General features: G+C 35.3%; 2 protein-coding genes across 3 annotated transcripts in view; one reads left to right on the top strand and one right to left on the bottom strand.

The window, feature by feature from the left end:
* Positions 1-403: 403 nt before the first annotated feature.
* Positions 404-997, bottom strand: LOC125845633 (agamous-like MADS-box protein AGL62). Its single transcript, XM_049525183.1, has one exon. The coding sequence runs from the start codon at positions 995-997 to the stop codon at positions 404-406; it is 594 nt and encodes a 197-aa protein (XP_049381140.1).
* A 12,059-nt stretch (positions 998-13,056) lies between these two features.
* LOC125843977 (uncharacterized) overlaps positions 13,057-24,327 on the top strand; it is a 621,631-nt gene continuing 610,360 nt past the window's right edge. The window contains exons 1-14 of one of the 2 annotated variants that reach the window (XR_007444098.1): positions 13,057-13,363; positions 15,517-15,614; positions 16,962-17,044; positions 17,173-17,299; positions 18,283-18,346; positions 19,547-19,644; positions 19,735-19,819; positions 19,944-20,067; positions 20,453-20,554; positions 20,771-20,835; positions 20,950-21,031; positions 22,387-22,466; positions 22,548-22,632; positions 22,803-22,889. Coding sequence is in view for 1 of the 2 variants with exons in the window: in XM_049523183.1 (XP_049379140.1) it covers positions 13,137-13,363; positions 15,517-15,614; positions 16,962-17,044; positions 17,173-17,299; positions 18,283-18,346; positions 19,547-19,644; positions 19,735-19,819; positions 19,944-20,067; positions 20,453-20,554; positions 20,771-20,835; positions 20,950-21,031; positions 22,387-22,466; positions 22,548-22,605 (1,293 nt within the window). In the remaining variant the exon portion in view is untranslated. Of the gene's footprint in view, positions 13,364-15,516; positions 15,615-16,961; positions 17,045-17,172; positions 17,300-18,282; positions 18,347-19,546; positions 19,645-19,734; positions 19,820-19,943; positions 20,068-20,452; positions 20,555-20,770; positions 20,836-20,949; positions 21,032-22,386; positions 22,467-22,547; positions 22,633-22,802; positions 23,003-24,327 lie in introns of those variants that run through there. The other variant, XM_049523183.1, reaches the window with a different exon arrangement.

Raw genomic sequence — 24,327 nt, 5'->3', positions numbered from 1 at the left:
ATTACCACATACCCCCTTCAGTTTAATTTATTCATCTAATTTTTTCTTGTCACATAATTAATGAAAATAAAAAAGATTTTTAAATCTTGTAATCTGAAATTGAAGATATGTAAAATGCATCAAGGTTCTCTTTTATTCTTATGTTCTTAAACATGGAAAGTGAAAATTAAAACTAAGAGTTACCAAAAAGGAAAAAAGACATTCCTTTTTAGAAGGACAAAAAATAACAAGAAAAGAAATAGAAACGAAGAAAATACTAAATAAAAACACATTTCATTCCATGAGAAACATACTGAAAGATAAATCAAAATCAAAGATAGAATAAACATAATCATTAATATGACAAACTTAACTCTATAAGTAACAAATTAAGTGATTGAATTTTAATTAAAGCAAGAAAATTCTATTCATTGGATCCAGATGGCCCTTCATCGGAATCAGACAAAGAATGTTCTATAATTCTTAGAGGAGCAAATGCACTTCCAATGATTTGATATGGAAATTCAAAACCACGCTCCTTTTTTATGCTCGCTACTCTTTCAATTTCTTCATCTGCAGATTCCAAGGCCTTGCACAGATTTTTAAGGTCAAAGAAACTGAGTTTTTCAATTGGAGGTTCTTTCCTCAATGCTTGAAGTGCTTCTCCATATTTTTTCTCTCTTTCGAGTGAAATCTCCAATCTATTTAGCTTCCTATTGATTTCATCAGTATTTGCATTTTGATGCGCAATAGCGATGGGGTTAGAAGCATCAGTATTAGTTGGAGGATTTCCACCCAAAAATCTATTCATAATAGACTCAACGGAAGGGTGTCCACATGAATATGGTTTATTGCTAGGAGAAAAAACTACAACGACAACATCAGCACCACACAAAGTGGAGAGCTCAGTTGCCTTTTTAAAGACTCCATCGCGTCGTTTTGAGAATGTTACTTGTAAATTACTTTGATTTGGCATCCTTGCCATTTCAACTCTTCTTCGGCCATTAGGTCTTCTCATGGCTAAGCTTCTATTTTGAGAATGTAAGAAAATGTGGTGTTGTGTTTCTCTTCTAAAGATGTATTTATAGTGATAAAATCATCATAGTATCTGTTGAAAATGAACTCAAATGACAAAAAAGTAAAAATATTTATGATGTTTCCTTATTTGATAGAATTGAACAAAAATCATTTCATATTAATTAAATTTCTCTTTTTGGTTCTTTGTATTGTTAGTCAACGTGTAAAGATAGTAACTACAAACGACATATTTTTTAGTTAGATTTATGTTATTAGATTATTGAAAAAAAATTTATTGTGTCATTCTTTTGTAACATATGTTTTAGTAAGTTAGTATTTAAATTGATGGTAATTTCTGAGGTAAATATTTTTTTTTATTTTGTTGGTATATTTTCTAAATTTGCTCTTGTTCAATTATGTATATTTCCTAATAAAGTCATGCTTAATAAAGGCATTCCACTATTATTAACAATATGAAAATACTTACTGTCTAACTCATATGTAACAAATAAAAAAATTTAAGCACCTCCATTTAAAATTTTAAGTTAGTTGTGTGTGTTCTAGAGCGTTGCTAAACTCGTAAAATATACTTGTAACTTATGACAAGTGAAAGAATATAGTAATAGAAAATTCTAATGCAATTTGACTTGTATAAACAACTTCAGAATATTCTCGAGCACTTTATAATTCATTTTAAATTCATAATATGATACAACAAATTTTGTGTCTTTTTTTATTACCCAACCATATGATATTTGAACATTATATGATGCATTATGAAATAATACATAAAAACCATCCAAAAGAGTATAAATTTCAATTTTTGTATATACTTCATTTTCATAATATCATATATCTAACTTTGCGACTTGAAATCACTTTAGTGAAACTCATCCATATCTCTTTTTTATTATTTTTTTGTCATTTATTTGTGTAGGTTACTAAATTTTTTCAGTGACGCTTCTTCTTTTTATCTGTAGATATCTATATGTTAAACAATTTATATTACTTTCATAACATGTTTCTTTCATTAATAATTTCTACATGTAAAAGAACTATACACACAAAACTTTACACGTCGAAAAATCTAGAGAGAGTATTTTTATTTGAGCAATTACCTCTTTAGAGGCCCTTTCAAGAACTTATCACAACCTAGAGAGAGAATTGTTACTTTAGCATTGAATTAAATATTTTTGGAGTAATATTGAGCATCGATATGGGGAAGATTTCTGTCACGACTCAGACCATCGTGATTGACACCCACACTAACCCTCCGGTGGAAGAACCATTAATACTAATTAGCTAACCAACTAAATCAAATACTAAGGCATTTAAGTTACGGAAGGAAGTTAAATGCTAAGGAAAGAAAAATAGGGAGTTCCCATAAACTCCAAAACAAAAGTATAACAACTACATAAGTCTAAACAAGAAGGGATACAACCCCAAACTAAACATAAGACTAACTAAAGAACTAGTCTAAGTCTGAAATGTGGTCATAGACTGAAAAAGAAATCATGGTAGCCTGGAAGAACTGGCTCACCCTTGAATTCGAACGATCACTGATCTTCTAAGTGAGGTATGTCAATAGCCGCAAGAAGATGCCATGTACTTAACAAAGAAAGAGCAAGTGCAGTATCAGTACACAACCACAGTGTACTGGTAGGATCACACGGCTATCCCAATAAGTGCAACATACATAAGTCATTACAACAATACAATAACATGCATACACCGAATATATACTATATCAACAACATTAAGAACAACAGAGCATTTCACATAAGTCTCAATTATACAGTTATGTCAAGTCAATGGTCCTCTCATGGAACCCAAACCCAAACTGTTAGCATACCGGAACGTGGTACCCGATCCAATGATTATGTCTGAACGTGGCAACCGATCCCATAATTATACCGGAACGTGGCAACTGATCCAAGCTAGTGTGTCGGAACGCAACACCCGATCCATTCAACAATCCATAATCACAATCACAAAATACATTCTTATAATCATACAATCAAATCATGATTCATGGCATTCAACATTCATCTATCTTCATTTATAATTAGTGTGATCAATAATGCAACATTCACATATATACAAGTATTATAATGAAGCAAGAACAAACATACATCACACAACATGAAATCACAATCATCACCTACCTTGAAACAAGCTTGAATCCCTGGAGAAACTTGATTCTTCCCTTTCCGGATTCGTTTCGCTTGTTCTTGGTCTACAAACAATCAATACAATACGAGAATCAATAAACAATGTTTAATTACTCGAATTACCAATAATTCTATCAACCCTAGATCAAACCCATGATCCTCATACACAGATTCAGGCTTTTTCCACCATAATTTCCAGATCAAAACCCTTTCCCATCGAAAATTATCTGTTAGATTATGTTCTATGGATCGAAAAATGGATTCGAAGAGTGAAAATCTTACCTTTAGCCTTAAGAATGGTGGAAAACTGTCAAAAAAATCCCTGGGTTCGTTCTTTAGCTCTCAAGTTCAAAAAAATGATTTTGGGGTTTATTTCCGATTTTAAGTCGCGATTGTCCCGTCAAAGCGGTACTCACCCCGCTACAGCGGCCCCGCCCTGGCCGGAATAATCCTGCCTTAGCGGCTTGCACGGGACCAGTGAGTTGATTTAAGAATTCCAAACTCCCATTTCACAACACACCTTTAGCCAACAACACTTAGAAACTACCCGTTCACGCTAAGATCAATTTCGGGAGTTTTACTCGCCCGAATTCAATTCCATAAAGTTGTATGGGTTCCTTAACGTCTTATCTATCCAGTCATGTGATCAAATTTATAATTAGATCGTCCAATTGTTACCATATTTCCCTAGAATTTAATGACACCGACTTCATCCAAATCTAGACTAAGTTGAGAAATTCCAAGTTACTTCGAAAAAATTTTCTGGCCCAAATTTTTTTCCTGTTGGCTTTTCTATAATGACGAAAATAGGTCGTTACAATAGATACTAATTTACCCATCATTCGTCCCCGAGTGACTAACTTAGGAAAAACAGGCTAAAGAAAGAATGGAGTAGTACCTGAATCGACGAACAACTAGAATACTTGTCTCGCATGTCCTTATCAGTTTTCCAAGTAGCTTCCTCAATTGGACGATGCTTCCATTGAACTTTCACTGACTTAATCTCCTTGGTCCTCACCTTACGTACATCAAAATCAAGAATGTCAATCGATTCCTCCTCATATTGGAGGTCTTAGTCTAACACAATTGAATCCCACTTTATGATGTGATCCCCGTCACCATGATATCTCTTCAACATTGACACATGAAATACCGAATAAACTCCAGATAGATTAGGTGGTAAAGCCAATCTATAAGCTATTATCCCTACACATTCAAGAACCTCAAAGGACCAATTATCGCGGACTTAACTTGCCTTTTTTGCCAAATGTCATCACCCATTTCATGGGTGATACCTTAAGAAGAACATTCTCACCAGTCTGAAATGTCATGTCTCTTACTTTATGGTCTGCATACTTCTTCTGCTTACTCTGTGCTGCTAAAGGCTTAGCTTGAATACTTCCCACCTTATCTTGAGCATCCTTCACTAAATCAACCCCCAAGGGTTTCACATCTCCAGCCTCAAACCATTTTATGGGTGATCTACATCCCCTCCCATAAAGTGCCTCAAATGGTGCCATATTTATGCTGGAGTGGTAACTATTGTTATAGGAGAACTCACACAAAGGTAAAAACTTATCACAATGCCCTCCAAAATCAATCACACATGCCCTCAATATGTCTTCTAACACTTGAATAGTCTTGTTTAACTGTCCGCCCGTCTGTGGATGGAAGGTTGTACTAAAAGTGAGTTGTGTTCCCAATTCATCATGCAATTTCCTCCAAAACTTGGATGTGAAATGGGTACCACAGTGTGAGATGATAGAGAGGGGCACCCCATGCAACCTCACTATCTCTTCCACATAAACTTTAGCCAATTGTTAAGCATTATAATCTATTCTTACCAGAATAAAATGGGCTGACTTAGTCAATCTGTCAACCATTACCCAAATAGAATCAAACTTCCCCAAAGTATTGGGAAGACCAACCACAAAATTCATGGCTATAATTTCCCACTTTCATTCCGGAATTGACATTCTCTAAGGCAAACCTGCAGGCCTTTGGTGCTCATACTTTACTTGTTGACTATTTTGACACATAGCCACATACTCCGCTATATCATTCTTCATGTCCGGCTACCAATAAATTCGCTTCAAATCTCGATACATCTTTGTCAGACCGCCGTGATTGGTACCTACACTAACCCTCTGGTGGGAGAACCATTACTACAACCCAAATCTAACAACTTAACCAAATACTACACATTTAAAGAAATGGAAGCAGGTTTAAATGACAATAAAAATAGAGTCCACATAAACTCCAAAGGTTTAAACAATTAACTAACCAAACTAATGCGTAAATTCAACCCCTAGGTTCGTTGATCACATTTTACCAAAATGAGTCTAGTAGAGTCTTGCGGAATGGTATGAAGACGTCCGTACTTTTCTTAGAGAGGCTATAGGACTTTAGGAAAAATTCAATTCTTTCTACTCCTTCGTGATATGACTTGAATCCAATTGGTATCTGGGTGATACAAATTTGTATCTTTCCTTATTCACTCTGTGGTCCGAACTAGAGCAACAAAGTGGTAACACCATCATTAGCAAGAGAGGATGTGTATAGACTATCGACAGTTGAATGGGGTCACCATTTGGAACATGTATCCACTACCTCGGATAAATGATCTTTTGACCAGTTACAGGTGCATCAGTTTACATTTTTTGCTCTTGTACTGGGAGATCAGTAATGGTCATTTATGGAATAAACTAATTTAGAAATCGGGATTGTCTGTGAGTTGTAACTTGAAAACTATGAATGTTTGTTCCTTGTTGCCTGAATTAACTGTGAATGTGGAAGTTGTATTTCCTTGGATATAATGATATGATCATGTTCACAATAGGTGTGGGTTATGGTGTTGAATTAATGAGAATGATTGGATTGTGTGTCATTGGATTGACTCGGGGTAGACAATGATTATCCTAGTTCAGAGGATTATCTTTAATTGCTCAGTAAAGTTGAAAACCGTTGGGAGATTTAGAAAAGAGAAAAACTCCAGAAAAAATTATTGCCTGGGTATTATTTTAGTCCGAGCAGCTGGGGCGGGATTTTTCTGCTAGCTTGAGGCAGCCAGAGCGAGATAGGGCGAGACAGAACCTCAGCCTTGTCTCCTCTATTTTTCCCAAGTCTCTTTATAGAACCCAAATTGAATCTGAACTAACCCCTGCAATCCAACCAGTGTTCAGCAATTGAGGATAGACTATAAAACCTTGTAATGAATTGAATGTTGTAAAAAACAGCAGAAAACTAGCATCCATGTTCTTACAAACACAAAAGGTTGTATGCTAAATTTAAGTGTGAATTTTGGTCGACTTTGGTTGCATTTTTGGGGCATGTAGTTTCAAAGAAAAGGGTAACGGTAGATCACTCAAAAGATTGAAGCAATCAGGAATTGGGTCCGACTTAGTTCTGTGACTGAAATTAAGAGTTTTGTGGGGCTCGCTAGCTACTATCATCGTTTGTGAAGGGATTAAGGTCATATTTGCATATTCAATTTTATAGGTGACAACATTCAAGAAGTTTTGGTAAGGGACGATTAGATAATGAACACCATTATTTGAGAAAATGCATTTAGTATTATTGCCATAACATGTATGGGTTGTTTAGCGAATGATGAAATTAAGTTATGTTAATTGAGGTTAGAATCTATACTACGATTTCATGGATTGATTGTATATCAAGGAGATTGCCCGTCAAGATGACATGGCTCAGTTTTATGCCTTTTCGGGCAAGACCGAGACTGAGGGTCTGATGCAGTGATCATAAGTACTATTATTGTTTGTGACCAGATAGCTAATGTGTTGTTTGATCTGGATTCTACTTATTCTTATGTGTCTGTGCCAAAGGCCAAGGATGCCCCAAACTTGGAGCACACTGCCCTAACTTCACGGCCATCACCACGGCTCGTGGGAGGACTCGTGGAGTTGCCTTGGCCAAAGAGGAGTAGCCACCAAGTGGCCTAGCTACTGCCTCAAGGTCCACGAGAGGGACTACATCCAGTGGTCTTGACCATGGCTCATGGATCCCCTCGTGAAGATGCCTTGGGCATTTAAGCTAGGGGCCCCAAATAGCATAGCTATTGCCTCAAGGACCACGAGAGGGACCACGACCCGTGGTCTTGACCATGGCTCGTGGAGCCCCTCGTGGGAATGACTTGGGCATGTAAGCTAAAGGCACCAATTGCCTAGCTACTGCCCCAACTTCACGAGTGGGACCACAGATCGTGGTCCTCACCACGACTCGTGAATGCCCCTCATGATGCCTAAGCATAGTCACTTAATGAAGGTTAATTAAGTCTTTTCTTATTTTAGTCCAATTAAAGTGAGATCTTTTTGGGTAATTTTGGGGTCACTATATAAGTTGTTTTTTTTTGTCAAAATTTTCTAAACTAAGTCATTTTTCTCAAACACCCAAATCAAACTAAAAGTTCATCTTCCTTACAATATTTCTCTTTCTAAAACTCTAATAAGAAGAAGAGTGAAATTGGAGCTAAGGTTTGGTGATTTCAAGGCTTCTTTCTCAAATTCTTTGAAGATTCTTAATCAAGGTATGGTAGCTTTTCATCTATGGGTAGCTTTCACCCAGAGTCCCTTTAAAACTTGATTTCAAAGCTTCCAATTTGCCCAAAATCTAGGGTTTCAATCTAAGTCATGGGTTCTCTTTCAAAACATTTTCAATGATTGGTTTATAATGGATTATGATTGAATTGATGATTTATTGTTGATTTATGATAAAATCTCCCTCCCCCCAAGAACTCATGAATCCCCATATTACTAAATTGTGATTCCATGATGTGGGTTGGTTGATTATGGAAGCATGTGACTAGATTATGCCTATATTGATTGAATTTATTGAATCATAATACTCTCCATATATATTGTAGAAATTCTAGATGTTTGGGTTGAATGTGATTCATGGTCCTTGAAGGGCAAATTATGAGGGTTTGTACATGTTTATGAGAATTGTGTATAAGTTTTTGATTCGCTTAGAGAGTGAAGATCTTATGACTATGGTGTAATTGTGGTACCGTTGAAAGATCATTTTCCCCATACCCTTACATATGACTATGCATGAAATGTCTATGACTATGATAATGTTGTTGTGTTGATTGAAAGGCTATTCTCATGAACACTATCAACATGATGTGAAAGGTTTACTCACGTACTAATGATTCTAAGGTTGAAAGGCTATTCTCACCTATCGAATCTATAAGCTATCATGACACCATGTTGGTTTGAGTGCTAGGACATTCTTTCATGAACATGAACTTAAGTAAAGACTTAACATGAACTTAAAGGGAAGTATGTTTAGCATCTAATGGATATGAATATGAGATGAAAGCTTTTACGCCAGCAGTCCGGCTTTCCAATGGATTCCTTTTACGCCAACAGTCCGGGTTTTACAGTTATCTCATGAGATGGAAACCTTCGCCAGAAGTCTGGGTTTCTAGTAACAATCTCTCTATCCCGTAACTATGTGCCCACATAGGTCTTTAGCTAGTTAATCCACCTAAGCTAACAAAATAGTTCTACCTTAGGCAAGTAAGACACCTCTTTCGGTGTAAAGGCATGACACCGGATTCCATGTAGCTCACATGGTCTATGTCGGTTAAGGTTATTTCCCTACATGACAAGAACATGAACATGAACTATATTTATGACTTCTCAAAGAGTTTTACTTAGTGTGAGTTGCAGTATGGGACTTCACTTATGCATTGCACAAATAGACTTTAAAAGGGGTTATGGTGTGGTTTCCTTATGCTATGAAGATATATAAATTTATGCATGTATGATATGGATTGTTGCTAAGAGTGACTTTACTTGCTACAAGTTATGGACATGAATGTTTTCTTGTATATGGGTGTTTGTTATGGATACGGTCAGGGTATGATATGCATGATTACGGTGGTCTAAAAGTGGTACTTAGTATTAGATAGGATTATGAGATCTTGTCTACGCATTGCACAAGTATACCTTAGGGTTGCTTATGAAATGGTTTGACTTATGTATTTACACTATCGTGCATAATGATTCTTAAAGTTGATAAAGAGCATGGTTTTAACTAAATTGTTCCTTTTGGCATGTTTTAAGGATTTTATGCATAGCTTCCATACTTAGTGCAATTTTGTGCTAATCCATATTTTCTACATTTTCTATACGTGTAGGGCCCGATTGTTGAGGTGTACTTCCTTCTTGATCAAGCTTGTATTGACTATTCTTCACGCTTTCAGTGAGTCCTCATGGTTCGAGAACAAGAGTTGTTCATTTCTAGTTTGTTTCTTACATTCTCTTTTGAGACTATGTTGTAAAGGGTTGTGACCCTTATTGATACTCAATTGTATTAGATGATTATTGAGACAATGTCTAGACTTCCTTTGATTTTATGAAAAGACTTCGATTGTAAAATTTTTAAATTCCACATAATTTCTATTTATCTTATGTCATGATATGCTAAGGGCATGTATGAGATCCCTTTGGGGTCAAGTACGCCGTGTTATATCTAGAGGGTACCCCTGGGTCGTGACATTATTATACCTTGTATCTCACACTAAACAAACACTTAGTTTTATCTTAGTTTTACTAATATCATAGGGCTTTACTTTGTTATAATTTATTTTAATCTAACAATTAAATTTTCTTACATCTTTATTATTCTAACAAGATGATAATATCGATAAGTGAGAGTATTTATGATTTTGAATAATTTTTTAAAAATAAATTAATTAAATCATGCTAAAAATTAATATTGTCAAATTTAGAAAATGAACTAAGCTTATATATTAATTTATTTACATAAATATTCTATTATAACATATCAAAGTGTTAAATTTAACATTCTCTCAAATAAACTTTACAATATTATCATATAATAAGTTAAATTTTGAAATTGTCAGTATTCAGTATTTACGATTTTGAAATTGTCAGTATTCAATATTTATGATTACATTTATTAACTAACCACGCAACGCGTAGGTATGTAAACTAGTTTCCTTTAACGGAATATTTATATAGCTTTTTTGTCAAATGAGAGGGACTCAATATGAGTATGTTCATAATGTCATTAAATATTTGTCAAATAAGAAAATGTGTCATTTTTTTATTGAATTGATTAGAAAAAGAGTGAGTCATATAAATTGAAACAATAATAATACTTTGTGCAATTAATCATTCCTCATTTCCTTTTTTGAAAGAAATATTGAAAACACCATTCAACTCTGTACAAATGTCACGACCCGATTTCTCGTGCGCAAGTTCAAATAAAACCTGAACGGATCCTCATAAGCCCGACAGGTACACAGAATAGCTAAGTCTATTGAGAAAGAAGAAAACAGGGCTCCCAACCCAAAATAACCAAGATAATCCATCAGACTCCACCCCGCCAGCAGTGCACTCTCAGCCCAGCTAGAAAGAGTGACTCTAGGGGGCACCCAACCAAAAAGTCCACTCCCATCCCAACTACAAAGAGGGACCCATGAGTGAGGTAGATATTGCGAGTCGTCCTACCATGCAATCAGCTCCCAGCCCAGCTAGAAAGAGCGACCCGGGGACACCCAGCCATCAGCACACTCCCAACCCAGCTAGAAAGAGAGGCTCGGGGACGATCGCCGAAATCACCGAGTCTACCCAACCAGCGATACGCTCCCAGCCCAGCTAGAAAGAACAACCCCGGGGGTGATGGTATCTCCAATAGGATTCAATCCAACAACAGTCACCGTGGAACGCCGTCCACTCTAGGAAATCACATAAAAGGCTCCAAGCCTATACTATCTCAATCCCACACATTTAGTGATGCACTGAACCTTCAAGAATGTGTCGAAACCGTGAAACTAGATGGAGAAGATACAGAAGTGCAGCAAGCAGCGATAGCACCTAATCTAAAGCTCGAACTATCATACTCAAGTCTGCTACTCCAGTCTACAAGGAACTAAGTCATCCGAACGACGTCGGCAGAAAGTCAAGGTTATCTAGCCCACACGGGTCATAAGTCTAAGGCAATGCTAGCCTAACCTAGACTAAGGACATCATGCTTACGGTTAAGTATGAACAAAGCATATAACACATAGCATACAAGCATACAATAACATTTAGCACATAAGCATGCAACTCTACTAAACCGGTTAACATGGTACTACACCCGAATTATGGCCAATTGATCCTAACATAAGGTATCTAATCAAAGTAAAGTAGGAAACTAGTACCCACCCCCAATTCACTCCAATCAACATGTTTTTACACGATTAAGCTCAATCTAATAGAAAGGAAGCCACAGCCTACCTTAAGGATGACCGTTCGCGCTCCAAATCACTTTGCCGGAGCTTTTCCTTCCCGAACGACCTTTGAACGATGTCACTCTATCAAATATAGGATCACAACGTTAGTATGGTTGTTTAGACACCAAAATCACAACAAACGGAGACAGGTTAATTTTGGAGTCAAAATGGAAATCGTGAGACCCGCACTGAACTATTCGAATTTGACTCCGTCAAGAGACCCTAAACAGTACCCCGAACTTGTGTTCCATTTTGGAACACAATTCGAGGCTCAAAACGCAGCAAAACCCAACATGCAAGGAAAATCACATTTTAATCAACTTAAAAGAAAACATGCATCAATCTAAACTTAAAATTTACGAGAATCGAAAGGTGCCTAGCTTTCCTTGAACACTCTACGACGTATCCACGATAATTCTCAACACGTGGGACTTCGAATCACCCAAAGCCAAGCTAAATTGAGTGAGATATGACTAAAACAAGAATGCCAAAAATAAAAGCTCGAAAAATACCATCGAAAATACAAAGCTCCCGCACTTCGAATCTCCTAATTCGGTTGAGCGATGAGAGAGTTATAAGGTTTTTAAGTTTGGAAAAGGGTTGCTGATATTTTTGCATTTTATAGCAGATTTTTCTGCATTTTTTTTTCGAAAATTTAAAAACTTCGACGGGGTGCTCCGAACTCGTTCGGAACCCCGTGCATGCAAATGAGATATGCAACCATACCAAATTTGATATTCTAGACTCAATGGCACAATCAAAATTTTCATACGAGATCATCTTGACAAAAAGTGGGTCCCACACCCAACCGCCATTTTAAGTCAAAAACCACTAAAGGGCTCGGAAAAATATTGAAAACCTCGGGACATAAAAGAAGGGTCAATCTAGACCAAACTCGACATTCTGGAGCTAACCGCGCTGACGAAATTCTCATCTGAGCGCGTTTACTCAGAATGTTGACTAAAGTCAAACTTATGCTTAAACTTAAAGTTAAAATGCCTAATGGCACCGACTCACACTAAAAACCTCGAAAGTCATGCCGACCATGCTATTAGCCTAAAATGACCCTACCAGAGCTGATGGAATCGTCAGAATTGGATTCCGATGTCATCTTCTTGAACTTTTGATTGAAAATGATCGTTTAAGGTTCATAAGCTCCAAAAACACTAAAACTCGCACAATAACCAAACAAACGACCAGGTGACCAAACTGTCACTCCCAGCAAGTCATAAATGACTTGGGTCGCTACAGGAACACTCTAAACGACTCACAGAAGGCAAAACACATAAATGACTAGGAGGGTCGTTGCAACAAATTATTAGTTTCATTCTTGAATTATTGATTAAGTGAACTTAAATACACCCCGATCTTATAATAGGAGTGAAATACACTCTAAATTTTTGTCAAGTTTAGAAATGTTTTCAACACTTATCTCCAACTTTTTATTAAATGTCGCATGCTCCTAATAGAGTTTGATACCACTTGCTATGTCATATTGTATAGTAAAGTAGATGTGTGTTTTTAAAGTTGTTAATAATTGAGACGAAATTAATAATTTATATCATTTTAGGGGGTGTTGAGGGACCCACCCAAGTATTGCATTTCTGGCAGTTGTTTCCCCACATATTTGTAATCAAGAAGATGATAAACTGTTAAACTGAAAGACAAAAGGGGCAAAAAAAGAGTAGAGAAGTTTTAAAAAGATGGCTAGTCTGGGCATGTACTCCTGGACTACAGGAATCAAGAAAAGGGTATTTGTAAGAGTTGCTAATTTAGCAAAAGAGAATGAAAAGAGAGTAGAAATAGCAGAGAAAGTGAAAAATTCAAAAGTAGTAATACTTGGTGGAACTGGAAGAGTTGGTGGTTCTACTGCTATTGCTCTTTCTAAGCTCTGTCCTGACATTAACATTGTTATTGCTGGTCGAAATAGGTAATAAACCCTTTTTCAGTTTTTGGGTAACTCAGAATTTCATTATTGGGATGAAATTTGGATAAAGATAGAGTTTTTTTTCTTGATTTGAAGATGTTTTTTTGGTCCACATTTCTATCTTTCTATGTCCTGCAATTTGGGTACTTTCTATTTGGTCATTTTCGTGTATTTTGATTGTAGTATTATTTTGTTGTAGTGCTGTTTTGCTACTATGTAGTGTATTTTGTTACTATCCGTTGTATCTTGTACTTCCATTACGGCCTTTTCTAGACTGTTTTTGTCTTGAGCCGAGGGTCTATTGAAACAGTGTCTCTACCTTGCCTCTGAGGTAGATGTAAGGTTTGCGTACAGTTTACCCTTCCCAGACCCCACTTTGTGTGGGACTACACTGGGTATGTTGTTGTTGTTGTTGTTTTGTTTTCCCACACTGGGTATGTTGTTGTTGTCGTTTTGTTTGTTCATTTTCAATAGAAAATGCTTTCCTTGGAAAATACTTTCTAATGTTTGGTTGAGAGTGTAAGATATTTTTTTAAACAAATATGTGTTTATTAGTAAATTGGATATTGTTAAGATGAAATTTTTGAGTACCAAAGATTAATAATGACGCCTAAGTGGTAGGTGGAACGTGTAATATGACACAAGGATATAAGGGCCTTCTCCACCTAATGAGCGTAAATCTGCTGAAAATGAGTTTTTGTTCACAAGTTTGATTTTCATATTTTGGCATTTGAAAATATGAAAGATGTGAGACAAAAGCTTATTAAAATAAGAAATGTTATCAATTGGTTGAGTTTCACAGACCAGAATTATTTATTTGTAAAGAGTTGGCTACTTGGTAGAGACAAAAATGGTAAAACTTGAAATTGCTTAGTCTCAACATCTAAAAGTGTCTAGTTTTAACTAACTCAGACTAACATAAGTTTTTCTTCCCCAACATCTAAAAGGCATAAGTTGGACTCGGTACATAACATTGCCATTCTTATAAAGTTAGCAAACCTCATTACAAAAATGATGACGGATTTGATGTTCTTTGTCTTCTAATCCTTGGTGACTATTTATCTGATTTTGATGCTTGTTGTCATGTCTTTTACTTGGATTTGTTGCACTTGAGCCGAGGATCTTTCGGAAACACCTCTCTACCTCCATGGGGTAGTGGTAAGGTCTGCATACACTTTACCCTCCCCGTACCTCACTTGTGGGATTTCACTGGGTATGTTGTTGTTGTTGGTTTGTTGTCATGAAGCTACATTAACACTTCCAACAAAAGATAAATTAGAATGAAAGTAATGCAAATGGAAAAGAGGAACAAGTAAAAAGGATGTCAAAATAGTTTTTACCTAGATTATTGAAGGCTTTCTTGACCAACCACTGCAAAGGCTCAAAGCTATATGGATTCATTATGTTAAATAAATTGTTAGACTGTTAATCAAGAAAGTTAAGTGCTGATTTCGGAAGTTCCTTTTTTTACCATGTAAAACTGAGGAGAATCTTTGAAGGAAGAGTTTCTAAGGTAAATCTCGCGTAAGACTTCTTTTTGTTAATGAAAAAGTACCTGGCGGATTATCACTAATTTTGGTATGATATGGTGCTAATAATTGTATGATTTTGGAAAAGTGATATCCAAAATATGAAGGTATAAAGAGGAAAATGAACCCCCATTGAGAGGTTGAGTTCGTGAATCCAAAGAGTTTTATGCACAAATTCAGTTGTGTAACATGGCCTATGTTGCTCGGACTCTTTGAAAATGTCGATGGGTGCTACTTGAATCCTCCCAAAATAGTGTATTTTTGAAGGATTCGACACTGGTGCGGCAACCTTTTTGGAGAGTCAACATGGCCACATCCAAATATCATGGTATAACATGTCCACATCCAAACAATTAATTAATCCTTTGAGAGATAAGTTGTAGATTAATTATTTGATTGTCTCGAGTGCTATGACATTCCCACTCAATTCAAGAACTTTCCCACCCAAGGCATATTAGCCAATTTTGTCTGTGTGTTTCATCCGAACTCACAGTTAAATTGATCTCCTGGTTTATCTCATTTTCTATATGACTTTCTAGGTTTTCGACATTTCGTTCTAAATTTATTGTGTAACTTTGGACTTCTTGAATAAAGAAAAACTATTGTGTATCATATTATCTATTACAGGGAGAAAGGGGCATCCATGGTGTCAAAACTAGGAAAGAATGCAGAATTCGCTGAAGTAAATATAGACGACAGAGAAGCGTTAGAAGCCAATTTGACAGGTCTACCAGATCCTTCCCTTTTTCATACTTTGAACTTACGAGCACTTTATCAAATGCAGCTGTCTATTGCAAGTTATAGTATTGATGAGTATGGATTATCAATTAGCAACATTATCCTGTAATGTGTGTGTTATTTTTTATATCGATTTTCCCTAATGGGAATAAGCTATATTTTAGTCATTGGTCCTTTCTCTCTGCACTTAATCCCATTCCTGCTGCCACATAGCAGGAATCAGTAAACTGATATCCTTTGCATTAAACTGTTTTTTTGGACTATTAATTAAGGAATTTGTGTTGTATGACTCTTAGACGAAGTGGCGTAATTTCACTTTGTACTCTTCTAAAAGTTAAACTAGCATAAATGCAGTTACTGTATTGTTTTAGTAGGAAGCCAAATTTCCTGTTTGACGAACATGTTAGAAAATATGATTGTTATACATGAGTACTACACTTACTTTTGGATACTTGTAAGTAAATTAAGACAAGTTGATATACTACAGCTTCCTGGGTGATCAGCATAGACATGGAAAGCAGTTAAGGCATTGCATAATTGACACTAGGCTAAGGAAAAAGGTTTATCATTTCCTTTTCATGCTGTTAACATATAAAGCGAAATTGCAGCCTAACAGAAACATCCGTCACTATTGCTTTACCTAGATCTGATTCTCACCAACTCCCTTTAACTGAGGGAAAATAAAAGGCAACACAAAGACAAGTGAACAATAAAACAAAACTGTAGTCATTTTTCCATTGTCTGTTTAATTGTTACTCCCTCCGTCCCATTTTATGTGGCACCATTTCCTTTTTGGTCAGTCCCAAAAAGAATGTCACATTTCCTAATATGGTAAGTATTTAAAAGTACAATTCCTCTTTTACCCTTGTTGGTCCCACTTAATCTTAAAATAATACTCCAATACATTTATGAGGAGAGAGAAAAGTGAGTCTACTTTTTAAAGGATAATTTGGTAAATATTTCAAAGTCTTCATTTATTTCTTAAACTCCGTGCCCGGTCAAATGTTGCCACATAAAATGGGACTGAGGGAGTAATATTTTCACCATTATGTCTAGCTGTTTTTCATACTTTGAGAAGATACAACAGGAAATTCTCACGCACAAATGATTCTATTGTTTTTTTGCATGTTATTGTTTATGATGCATGCCACTTCTCTTCCTACTTATGAAATATCACATTATGTCTTCATAGTCCAAATATTGGCTGAAATGCTGGGAATCTAATTATTTATTAAAAAAAAGAAACTTCAGTCATACTAGAATCTTGATGTACAGACATTACCCTTCCGCTAACAGTCTAGCAATATTTATTTAACTGTCTAACGATTTTGTAGATGCGGACATTGTGGTTCATGCTGCTGGGCCATTCCAACAGTCAGAAAACTGTAAAGTACTAGAAGCTGCCATTGGGACCAAGGTGAGCGAAAGGTAATCAGCCAGCATAACTTCCAAGTTTAACTTTCTTAAAAGAATGACTACAGAATTAAGAAACTCTTCCTCTCATTGAAGTGATCATTGAAACGTTTAAGTCGTGTCATCCAACAGACAGCCTATCTTGATATTTGTGATGACACAAGCTATGCAACACGAGCAAAGTCCTATATGAATAAAGCACTGGAAGCCAATATTCCTGCCATAACTACTGGTGGAATCTACCCAGGAGTGAGCAACGGTACTATAAGACTTATGTTATAATTATTTGTTCATTTAACAAAGGAAATTTCTGCTTAAGTTCTGCCTTTTCTCATCTTTGATATTTTTCATCAAAGCTTTACTGTTATGTATACTGTAATTAGAGCGTGGGTGACACTCAAAGTTTTTTAGCTCTCACTTTTTCATTGAAGAAATTCTAGCTTTAGTTATTCTTATCTAAAGAGGTAGATTTTGTTTCTTTCTTATCTACTTTACTATTGATAAGTAGAAAAATGGTAGCTTCTTCATATAGTTCTAGTGTAAAGTCGATTAAATTGGATTTGAACCCAAATGATATTGATCTCTCAAATAGAGTTCAAATATCTAGAAGTGGTTCGAATAACTTTTAAGCTAGAATATGAAGAAGAAGTTGTTTGGCTTCAAAGCTCCACAACCTGGCTTGATTTTCAGATGCATATGTTCTGATGTATACACATATCTAGATTGTGTGGACTACTTGGTGATTTTACGATGTGATTAAGAACTTGAAACATTACATGTGTGGAATTTTAAAATTTTCTTATGTTTGAGCCAAGTTCAATCATTTGAGTTGTTGTCACTCTAGGTCTAGGATCAAGCATAAATTAGAGTTTGAATAGCTTGTTCTTGAGTTCTATTACTTGGTAACCAGAGTCGAGTCGAGCCAACGGCCTTGGGTTTTGGCTCCGTTAGATCCATTGCAGCCGTAGAGGAGGTAATTTCCTCTTGGAGTTGTAAAACATAGAAGATTTATCATATAGTCTATTCCTTAATTATCATGGACTTGAGCAAGAAATACTTCTATCTCATGGTCATTATTTTGTTAATTAATTAATCAAATACTCTACCTGATTACTTTCCCTTGACAAGATGACACTATTGTAGCTTCAATTGGTTGCTGCATTGCATTTTCCTTCTTTAGGATTGTAAATGTGACTGCTCTATCAAGTGAACTCAAACATTATTTTTCTACTAATATGACAGTGATGGCAGCAGAGCTTGTTCGCACTGCAAAACTTGAAAGCGAGGGTGAATTAGAGAGGCTTAGGTGACAATTTCCTGCTTTGTTTTTGGCCTTATTAATTCATTTTACCACATTGTCAGGTGTTGGTCAGATATTTGAATGAACATTAAGTCATTCAACGAATACCTTATCTTTCCTATTAATTCTTTCAAGGGTTTATATTTTGTGCATTGACCGTGTAAAGAACTTTTACACAATTAGTTTAAGCTGCCTACAACAAGTAACTTTCGATATCAAGCCCTACATGGTAACCTGGAAATAAAAGAATAAGCTGCTATAAGTAATTAATATGCACTTATACTATACAATTTGTTTATAATGTCAGTGTATATAATTAAAAGCTCTTTTTTCCCATAAAGAGTTACTTTAGATGACACTCTCTCTGTAACAATTAGTCAGGAGATCTTTCATTACTGGAATACTTCTTCATTTGCTGACTGTTCCCTTCGAGGGTAACTCAACCTTATATGTTAGCTCAAGTGGTAAGGATTACGTAAGATCATATAAGGAGACTAAATTCGATACATTTAATCGTGTGGAGTTCTAATAGGTCTATCTAATGGGTGACTACTTACTACTAAGTACTAACTGTGTAAACAATATTGGTTGACCTGAGATAGCTTTCTAATATTAGGACAGGAATGCTTTTCAATGAGACAGCTTCATTTTGATGTTATCTATCAACTACAAACTAAGAAAATACTCAATCTTTTCATTCCTGATACCTATGGGTTAAGCAACGTCACCTATTGCCTTGAAAGATGATCAATTAGCCTGGACTTTACTTTGCATTGTAGGGAGTGTTCGGTGTTCCAATTTTACTGTTGCTCTAAATTTCTGGAAAACAAGTTCCTTAAAAATGAAGAAATTGACTTCCCTAATGGTAGTAAGAAAATAAGTTCCACAAATGGCATTCCACATTGATTGTGCTCTCCCCACCCTCCAACTCACTTCATCTTCATCCAGCCCTGTAGTCCCCATTCCCACCACGTCCCAACCCCACCTTCCGTAGTATTTATCTAAGATTATATACAAATGCTTTTAGGATAGTATTTTTTGCTTACGTACCGAACACATGAAACTAGTAAGAAACCACTTATTTTCCTGAAAAAACATTTTCCTTCCTACCGAACACATAAAAATAGTAATGTCAATACATTTTCCTTATCGTCTTTTTCCTGATAAATCTTTTACAATTCTAACATGTTTAGATATTTATTTCAGATTCTACTACTACACTGCTGGCACTGGTGGTGCTGGACCTACTATTTTAGCTACTAGTTTTTTGCTTCTTGGAGAGGACGTAATTGCATATAATAAAGGTAAGCTTTTTAGATGGACTGGATTTTCCCCCCATCCTGACCCTCTTGTATTTATTGTGATCTCATCACTGAATTGAAACTATGTACCAGGAGAGAAAATCAAATTGACTCCTTATAGTGGGATGCTTAGTATTGACTTTGGAATGGGGATCGGCAAGAAGGATGTTTACCTCCTGTGAGTACTTGGAACAGTAAATTTGTTTCGAAGGATCTAGCCTTAAGCCCTATTTTCCTTTTATAATATGTGTGATCCTTTCATCCCTTGAGTTCTAATCTTATTAAAATCTCATAATTTTCAGAAATCTTCCAGAGGTGAAAAGTGTGCATGAGGTCCTTGGTGTACCAACCGTTAGTGCTCGGTTTGGAACAGATCCATTCTTCTGGAACTGGGGAATGATTGCTATGAGAAATTTACTTCCTCAAGTTGGTCTCTCAACTTGAAACTTAGATGCTTAAATCCCATATGGTGTGGAATTCTCTTTGTATATTTTTAAAAATCTTAAAAATAAAACTCCACCTATGTCACTTCAACAAACTATATCTGGTCCCAAATCCGAATAAAGTCAGTCTACTAACGGATAGTGTAAATAAGTCTCAACATGATAATTAATTCTCGTAATACTGGACTTGTAAGAGCAGAATGGATAAAAAAGATTTATATAGCTCTTAGTGGATTTTGCACTTTGATCTTGATGCATCAATAATCAGCCATAGTTTGTTGAAGTCATGAGGATCCGACATTCCAACTTTCAAAAGAATATGTCACACGCTCAATAGGCATCATAATCATATACTAAAACTTCTGCAGGAATTTCTGAGGGATAGAAGCAAAGTACAACAGCTGGTTCAACTATTCGATCCAGTTGTTCGAGCCGTTGACGGAACAGCTGGAGAGGCAGTCTCAATGCGAGTGAGATGTCTTCTAATTATTTTTAATTTACTTATTTTTATTTGTTGAATTGTGTGGCTACCTCATCTAAAAGCTTAAGATATAAGAGAAGGTACAGTTATATTTATTTCACTATATATTCAAAACGCTTCGAAATTATCTCTGCTGACCTAAAATTCCGAAATCTTACTTGCAAACAGCTAGCTCACAAAGTTGTTTTTATCTTTTGTGAAACAGGTAGATTTAGAATGCTCAGATGGACACAACAGAATTGGCATATTTAGTCATACAAGACTTTCTAGGTACACATTAATGGAATGTTAGTTCCATCGTCACTTTCTCAGGGAAATCTAAGCAAAAATGTAATGCAAGTCTCTTCACATAAGGTTTTTATAAGCTGTTTGTTTCTTTTTCAGATCAGTGGGAATTTCAACGGCTGCATTTGTCCTTGCTATTCTTGAGGGAAGCACAAAACCTGGTGTCTGGTTTCCTGAAGAGGTATGTATTGACGAACCAACTGCCGACATACCTGTGGATCATTATTCTTGTCAACTTCACAATTATGGAAAATGACATTCGGCCTAACTTAACCTCAAAAACTACACCATATAATAAGACAACACCCTATACCCTCAAACAATGTGAGACACATAACATACCTGTGGACAATAGGGACCCAACATTAGTTAAACCAAGTTGGGGCTGGGCTGGACTTTACTACCATATTAAGAAAAATGGACTTGGGCCTAACTTAATCTCAAAAATTGTTCACGAGGTGAGGATTACTCAAGATCAGGGGAGAATCCACAACATAAGTTATGAGTTCAGCCAAATTATGCCTCATATATGTATTTAGAAAAACACTAAATATGTACAAATGTTAAATTTTCAATCCAGTTATTAGCGCTTGAGGGGGAATCTTAGTAGCTCGGTTGGTTGGTGACCTGAAATTTCACCTTGTTGGTAAGGGTTTGATTCCTCGTCTTGTAATCTCATCCTCATTTCCCCTTCCCCTACCCCCAATTTGTTTTTTAAAAGAATAGCGCTTGGCTCTCTAAGTCATGTGCGGTAGCAATATCAAACCAAATACGACTAGTAGTGCGGTCCTGAGCTGTCCTAGAATCTTGAATCCATATAGTTTAAATTTTGATCTGCCTCTGCACAAGACCATATAAGGAGACAACAACACATACCTTCAACCTATGTGGGACACCTAACCCAAAAGACCTCAACTTGTATTCTTACGCTTGTTTCGGGAAATCAGAAAAAATGTTCATTGAATGAAAATTCCTTACCTAAAATAACCTAATCATCATTTATTACTATAAATGGCCATTGGGTCTTTATTCTTTCAAGCGAAGTGCATATGCTGCCTTGTCAATTTTCCATTCTTTCTTCCTTGTGTTTCTTCTTTGCTGGCAGCTATTCGAACATGTATGTGTCTCAACTATTACTCCTCTCCGACGTACCAAAATTGACGCACAAATAAATATGCACTTGACTAAATAAATAATTTAATTCGACCTGTCGCAAACATGAATCATTCCGAGTGAATAATATATCAAAAGACTCAAAACATTGAGAGTATATCATATCTAAAATTTGGGACTGTTTAGAGGAGATTTGAGTTGGTCAGGATTGAAAAAAAATCAGTCTGCAATGTATAAATATTATATAAACATTGTATATGGATGTATATACATAAATATACATTATATATATACACTATTTATAGAATATCGATACATTACCTATACATACAACCAGTTTCGTTGAATTTTTTTTTTTGTTACCTGAACAGTTGTGTAAGAATCCCTTTTTTTATTTAAACATTTTTTGGGCTTCCCTTGCAGCCTGAAGGAATTGCAGTTGAAGCAAGGGAAGTTCTTCTCCAAAGAGCTTCCGAGGGAACGATAAACTTCATACTAAACAAGTATGTATTTGTTATCATTTTCTCCTCCAATATGTTACTTAACTGTATAATTTCAACTAAATACGTCTTTCTTCTTCGTAGGGCTCCATGGATGGTAGAAACAAATCCAAAAGAGCTCGGTTTTGGGATATATTCATAAATTCAATATAGAGATTTGACTGATCAAGTGAGTCTGCCAAGGTTTTATGATGGTTTATAATATGCACCTTTTGCATCTCATAAGTATAAACTCCTCAATATTTATTAGTTGCGTATCTTTCAAGTGACTTGATTGTGTAAATGTATTTTACAATGTCCGTGCATAGAACTTAAGATCGTTTCCATTTTCCTTTTCAGGCGTCGAGTGTGGAGCCAAAGTGCACCCTCACCTTCTCTATATATTGGTGCAGTCTTTAAGATTTGAATGCGTACAGCTTGTTAGTTGTCAAGTTTTATAATACTTCGTCCTTCCATTTGAATAGACTTAACAAGTTTGTCAATAGCAGAGGTGAGTTCAGGATATTTGGTCTGAAATATTTACACCAATATACATATATTCTTATAGTATATATATACTGATTTGGTATCAAGTTAAGCGAAATTATCAGCTTTAATGATATCAATACATATTGACTTAGTATTAGTTAAGCGAAAATTATCAACGTTAATGATACCAATACAGTATATGATATTGATTTAGTATCAGCTAAACGAAAATTATCAGTCTTAATGAATGGGGTATAGGCTGTAATTATTTATGAGAGAATGAGTATTTCATGAATTACTTTGAGTTTGGGTATGAACTTGTAATTATTTTGAATTTTCTGATCCATATTAAGTGAGAAATAATACATTTCTTAAGAAAAATATTTTAAGGATGCTTTTGTATCACTTTTTCGTCCTGAAATTAGGTATGGAAAAAACACAAGGGCACACTTCGATCACAGAAGTGAGAAAAGAAGTTGATGAATGACAACATTAAACTAACAAATATTTATTTTACCTAATATTCAAATAATAAAAAGATAAATTCTTGTAGAAATTAAAAATATTAAGAACATTCCAACAAAAATTAAAAGATTTAGCACCATCACATATATTAGGAACCTCTTTGGTGTGATAACAAATTTCCTTTCATTTTGATTAATTTTATTTACTACATTTTTAAATCGTAATCTTTGTTCTTTGATATATTGGCTTCTCAATTAGTGACCTTTAATGAAATAATCAAACATTAATTTATGTGAAAAAAATCTAAAATGTTTAATTTATTTATTTATGACTCATTCTACTTTGGTGTTTCTAAGAACTTCATGATGTGAATGATTTTACAAAATCAACACTATAAAGATCATGTTTATGACAACATTTGGAATATCTCTATGTAACACGATAAATAGAGGCATGAAGGTTCTCATTGATACACTTAAAAATATTTGAACATACTTATTGAAAGAATAAGAAAAACTTTCTCTCGTCTCACTACTTCTATTGCTTGTGTCATATTTTTGTTTTAATTTTACAATACATTATCAATACTAAATTTTTATTTTTGTAAGTATTTTTCGAAGTTGAATTCCACATATTATTTGTTAAAGTGGTGTAACAAAAATTAGTCCATTTGTTGTGCATTCAACCGTGAAAAGGTGAGGTACTAATGCATTTTGTCCTATTTTAATATCGCCACTTCATGACCCTAACTTATTCTTAAGGAAATTTCATATTGATGAGGTATTTAATTACATTATTGACTCTTTTTGTGCCTGTAACCGTTAATTTAAGTCTTAATACATCACTATAATAATAATATACTTGTGACGAAATCATGCTGCCCCATTGATTTTCTTTATTTCATAGTGTGAATATGACAGTAGTGCATAAT

This window comes from Solanum stenotomum, chromosome 11, assembly GCF_019186545.1.
Source record: "Solanum stenotomum isolate F172 chromosome 11, ASM1918654v1, whole genome shotgun sequence".
Taxonomy (NCBI): domain Eukaryota; kingdom Viridiplantae; phylum Streptophyta; class Magnoliopsida; order Solanales; family Solanaceae; genus Solanum; species Solanum stenotomum.
Note: the sequence above shows the minus strand (reverse complement) of the source record. Positions and strands in the feature narration are given on the sequence as shown.